The sequence below is a fragment of the Ixodes scapularis genome, unplaced genomic scaffold (assembly GCF_016920785.2).
Source record: "Ixodes scapularis isolate PalLabHiFi unplaced genomic scaffold, ASM1692078v2 PGA_scaffold2__306_contigs__length_199485367, whole genome shotgun sequence".
Taxonomy (NCBI): Eukaryota; Metazoa; Arthropoda; class Arachnida; order Ixodida; family Ixodidae; genus Ixodes; species Ixodes scapularis.
The window spans coordinates 153,401,612-153,406,876 of NW_024609857.1; the positions used below are offsets into that span (position 1 = coordinate 153,401,612).

The following is a 5,265-nucleotide window of genomic DNA, read 5'->3' on the forward strand; positions in this document are numbered from 1 at the left end:
GCGAGCACGAAAAAGCCCGAAATCGTCGGAAAGCCGCTGCACATCACGGCTGCCGCGCACCGAACAAACTCGCATCCGCCAGCTCTGGGCTCTGCCATCTTACCTGCGACGTCACGGCTCTTGTGAGGTCCCGTGACGAGTGGTCACATTTGCGTAAAACATGGCGGCAACCGGGGGGGTGCCACTTCCGAACTTCCGGTTTATCACTCTAAGCCCCTCTACCTCGTTGGTGTAGACGCACTTGCAAGCAACTATTGCTTTGATCGAGACTCATTGAGTGCAAACGATACCCATATATTGCTGCCCATTGAGAACAGATAGGAGCATATCGAGCTAGCTTTATCCAACGATCTCGCCCCAAGAATTTGGCGGTGCGAGTTGGCCACCGGACGGCCCAGCCGCCAGCCCAACTAAGTAAGCGAAGCCGGTCCGAAATGTGTGACATATGCGACAGACAGACGACGCACTTATAAGTATTGTTTATGTTTACTTACATTGCCTAGGAGCGTCTGCGTGTATACGGCGTTTCAATATTTACGAATTCAAGGCCCACCGGTGCGTGATTGTTGCTTCAGAAACGGAGCGTTGAAAATTCTATTTATTGAGAAGCTGCCGGCATAAGATTGCGGCTTCCAAACGTGTCTTCGGGCTGCCGAAGCGAATCCCGGCGACACACCCGCACTATGAAGATCTCTCCTTATCTTTGAGAGAGGGGGTTTCCGACCACGCACACCACAGCATTCGGCATGTGGAGTGCCCCGAAAGCAAAGTAGTCTGGTCTTACCAGCGCGCGACTGGGAGGGGCGCCTTGAAGTTAGAGTTACCATGACGTCCCCGCGTCCGGATTGGTCAATTTGCCGCCGGTGGAAACAGCCGTAGTTCGGCCGGTTGGCGGGCAAGTCTTTGTTCCTGTTGGCTGTTGGCGCTCGGTGAGCTCGTGTCAAGGCGCTCTTTTGTTTGTATGAATGAAGTCTGTGCATTCCTGCGGCGAATTTTTTCAGCAGGTTCTTCGGGAGTCTGGGTGGCATGGGGCAGTTTTCGATATCTGGGTGCTTCGCACGGATAGCCCTATTCACCAGGAGTCATCCACGCATCCACGCTGAAGGTCGGACAAGCGTCGTCGCCCTGGGACGGAGCCGCCAAGCGATCAACATCCTCATAACCTCGAATGCCGCAGTGGGCCGGCAGCCACTGGAAGACATTTCTCCATTCTTGGCGCTGCAATATGATCGCCGCGTTAGCCAACTCTCCGGTGAGCGGTGGTGCACGCTAAAGGTTGGCGAGCTGGGTCAGTGCCACCTTCGAGTCGCTCAGGATTACCAGGCGGGCGGGCGCACTCTTTGCTTCAGCCAAGGACAGTGCCAGGCGAAGCGCTGCCAGCTCGGCTTTCGCCGAGCGTGCAAACGAATGGCGCTCCGCTGCGCGTGCCCCGAAGTCTGTCAACACCGTGCTGCGGCTGTTACTGTGCGTGCGTCGTGGTCGACGAACTTGTCAGCGTAGTGTCCGTGTAGCATCGCGCCCACCCCTTGAAGCGCTCCTTGTGTTTTTGGCCCTCGAGATCGGCATTGAGTTCCACTCCGAGCGGTGCATCTGTTCGGTTTTATTAGTTGAATTTCCTTACGTCTCAGGAATTTACCCAGAGGCATTGTGAGTACCTCGAGATATATTTTTTTGCGACAAACAAATCTTTTTTTTTTCATTTTGTCTGATCACTTGTCGGCAGCTGATTGCGCGAGAGTTTGAGTAAACGCTTTGCATACATTTTGATTTGTCGTGATTTTCCGGAAAGCTGTATTTCTAAGATGAGTTTGCTAAGGGGTTAGGCCGAAGGGCTAAAGTCTGAAGTCTGACGTCTGAAGTCATGAAGTCTGAAGCTATGAAGCTATGAAGTCTGAAGTCTTGAAGTCTAAAGTCTTGAAGTCTGAAGCCTTGAAGTCTCAAGGGCTAAAGCTTGAAGTCTTGAGGGTGTACTAGGGTCCCATAACACACCAGGGCTGAAATGTCTTTTTTTCAATAGGGTTGTGATCCCCGCCGCTCTCCAACAGCGGATCTTCCAAGCGTGCCACGACGATCCTATGGCAGAGCATCTTGGCTACAGCAGGAAACTGACACGAATCTACAAAAAAGTACTAGTGGCCCATGCTCCCGAAGACCCTCCACTAATGCACAAGTTCGTGTCACGAATGCCAACGACGCCATAAACCACCAACTAAGCCCGCTGTACTGTTGTAACCGATCGCACTGTCGACCGCCCCATTCCGGCAGATCGGAATTAATATACTCGGGCCATTCTCCGAGTCCACTCAGGCAAATCGTTGGATATTCGTGGCGGCAAATTATCTCACCCGATATGCCGAGACCAACGCCCTCCAATACAAGACAGCACTGGATGTCACAAAGCTTCTTATTTAGTCCATAGTTCACCGTCGCGGCGCCCCTGAAGTCCTGATTACGAATCTAAGAGCAGCATTTCTTGCTTAACTCACATGGGAAATCCTTGAGCTCAGCCACACAAGCCACCGACGACTTCCAGAGAACCACCCGAAGACCGGCGGGCTCACAAAGCGGCTCAACGAAACCCTCGCCGGCATGATTTTCATGTACGCCGACGTGGAGCATAACCCACGGGACAAAGTGTTGTTTTACGTCACGTTTGCTTTAACACGGCAGTTCAAGAAGCCACTGGAGCGTCACCGTTTCACCTGGTGCATGGAAGAAAAATGACGACGATGCTCGACTTGATGCTACCCCATGAGCCAGTTGACGATGGGAGCCTAGACTTTCAAGTGATCACTCGGCGAGCAGAACAGGCGCGCCGGCTAGCCCGCCAGTGATTTCAAGGCCAACAACGTGTCGTCACCAGCCGGTACAACCTCAGCCGTCGTGACTTTCATTTTCAACCCGGAGACTGTCTGGGTCTGGACACTGATACGATTACGCGGCCTTAGCGAGAAGCTCTTAAAGCGCTACTTGTGACCGTACAAGGTTCTGCGTTGCCTCTAAGACCTGAACTACGAAGTGCTTCCAGGCGAAACATGGTCGTCAGGACGCCGCCAGTCGCGACCTAAGGTCGCAGGTTGCGGCGCCATGCACGTCGTTTGTCTCAAGCTCTACTATGACCGATATGACTCATGATTATTTAAGGTTCAGAAGACCCCGCGGTTTACTGTTTACTGTTATTTGTCGTAGCTCTGTGTTAATTAATTCAAGGTTGCATCGTGACCATACACTTTCAAAAAGGGAAGTAATTCCATGTGCATGACCGAGAAGGAACGCTTCTCGGTATGAGCCCGTCTGCCTACACGGGTCTTCAAATCCAGCGGCGGGAGTTTCCGATGGCTTCCAAAGCGCGCACCCGCACGCTGGCCGCGCCAAGTAATCCGGAGAGCAAGTCATTTGTCTTCTGCTCAGGAGTTGCGGTGACGTCAGAAAGACGCCGAGCTCTGATTGGCTTTGATTCAAAGGATAAAGGATAGACCTCAATGCTAGATGCTTTGAGTTCTACCCACTGATTTATTCAAGAGTAAAGCTATACGCACTCCGGAGTGCACTTCGGACGGAACGTCTATACGCACTCTGCTAAACTCGTATAAAGCAAATGGTCACAAGGAGTTGAAGGACGTCAAGGTGAAAGGCCGGAAGTGCGTCGTGGTCGACCCGAACTTCACGGAGGTGGTGCTGCGGGTTCACTGGCTCCCCACCTACGTGACAGATAGGGAGGTCAACGCCGCCTTCGCGGAGTTTGGGGTCGTCAAAGAGATCACCAGTGAGATGTGGAAGTCGCCGACCGGCGACTACGAAGTTGAAACATCTACGCGGGCCGTAAGGATCATCCTGAAGAAAGGGGGCCGCAGGGATGAGCTGCCGCACCAGGGACACGTGGCCGACTATTCCGTGTTAATCTCCGTGCCCGGCCGGCCCCCCATGTGCCTCCGGTGCTACCAGCTGTGGCATATGCGCAGGCAATGCAAGGCGCCGTGGTGTCGCGGCTGCAGGGGCCACGGACAAGTCGAGGCGGTCTGTGTCCCAACGTATGCCTCCAAGACGAGACACGAGCCACTGCGCGAGCGGCGCCAAGAGCTACTGGACGACGGCGACATGGAGTGGGCCGCAGTAGGCGATGTGAACGAAGCACATCCGACTCCGTATCTGCAGATTCTACGCGAGATCGTTGACGCTTCGGCGGCCGTCCCCCCGGCTGACATTCGCGGAAAATCACCGAACGAAGACGACACCGACGGGAGCTCTTCGGTCGGGGAGCCCGGCCCGGTGTCGGCGGAGAAAGTTGCCGCGGCGACTTCCATTCCCGCGCCCACGTTGCCCACGGCTTCGCGGGAAGAAGCGAAGGAGGCCACTCCGCCAGCGCCGACAGCTGCTCCGGGGAAAGCTCCCCTGCCGGAGCCCAACGCAGGTGCGCCCCTCAAGGACACGGTCAAGGCAACACGACAAAGTGCGCGTAAAAAGACCAAAGACCTTCTTCCCGATCTCCCAGCCTTGCGTCCCGTCGAAACGGATATGTCTTTGCTGGAGAAAGTGTGAGGAAACCCGGCGCTTTCCATTTTTCGGGTGAGAGTGATTTTTCCTCAACTCTGTATTTTTCGTTTTTTCACTCGGTAGTGGTGCTCCGATGGTTTTCTTTTCGTTCTCTTTTTTCTCAGGTGGTGTGTCTGTTCTTTTCATTCCTTTTCATTTCGTCTTATCACTTGTACCAAATACCTTGTAAGCCAATACTGGCAACTCTCGCGGATCGCGGGCGAAAAGTGATCGCAGCGCACCTGGCGAGCTCGGAGTATCCGCTAGCTGACGAATTCTTCACAATGCATTGGTTTTGCCTATCTCCGTGCGAAGTGAGAAATGAAAAAAAAAAAAATTGTCACGGGTATTCTGTGCTTTGAATGTTAAAAAGTAGCTTTCACCTTACGAATCAAGGACATTTTCTTCGCGAGTGAAAGATATTACAGCTCGTAGGGTGCGATTTTCGGGCTCTCCCGAAGAAAACATTCCGTCAGAAGACTCAGAACTTATGTCTGCCAGGCAAGACACGAATGTACCTTCGCCCTGTTTCTTTAAAAAGGGCAATGTGAAAAATGTTTTAGAACATTGCTACGTTTCAACTTTACTGTGCATATCGATCAGTTCTTTTTGTTGTTGCAATTTCTATTTCTCATGATTGTATTGCTTAAAACCGTTTCGTCGAATAGGCGAGCTGGCTATATCCCGATCGTCTCCCTATGAAGAAGCAAAAGGCCATTTCGAACGACGTAC

At 52.9% G+C, this 5,265-nt stretch overlaps 1 protein-coding gene across 1 annotated transcript; it reads left to right on the top strand.

The window, feature by feature from the left end:
• Positions 1-3,525: 3,525 nt before the first annotated feature.
• LOC115310973 lies at positions 3,526-4,708 on the top strand (the record flags this gene model as incomplete). The annotated part of the gene is made up of 1 exon (XM_040211491.2): positions 3,526-4,708. A coding segment is annotated over one exon (1,014 nt), but the record flags the coding sequence as incomplete, so codon positions are not given.
• Positions 4,709-5,265: the final 557 nt, after the last annotated feature.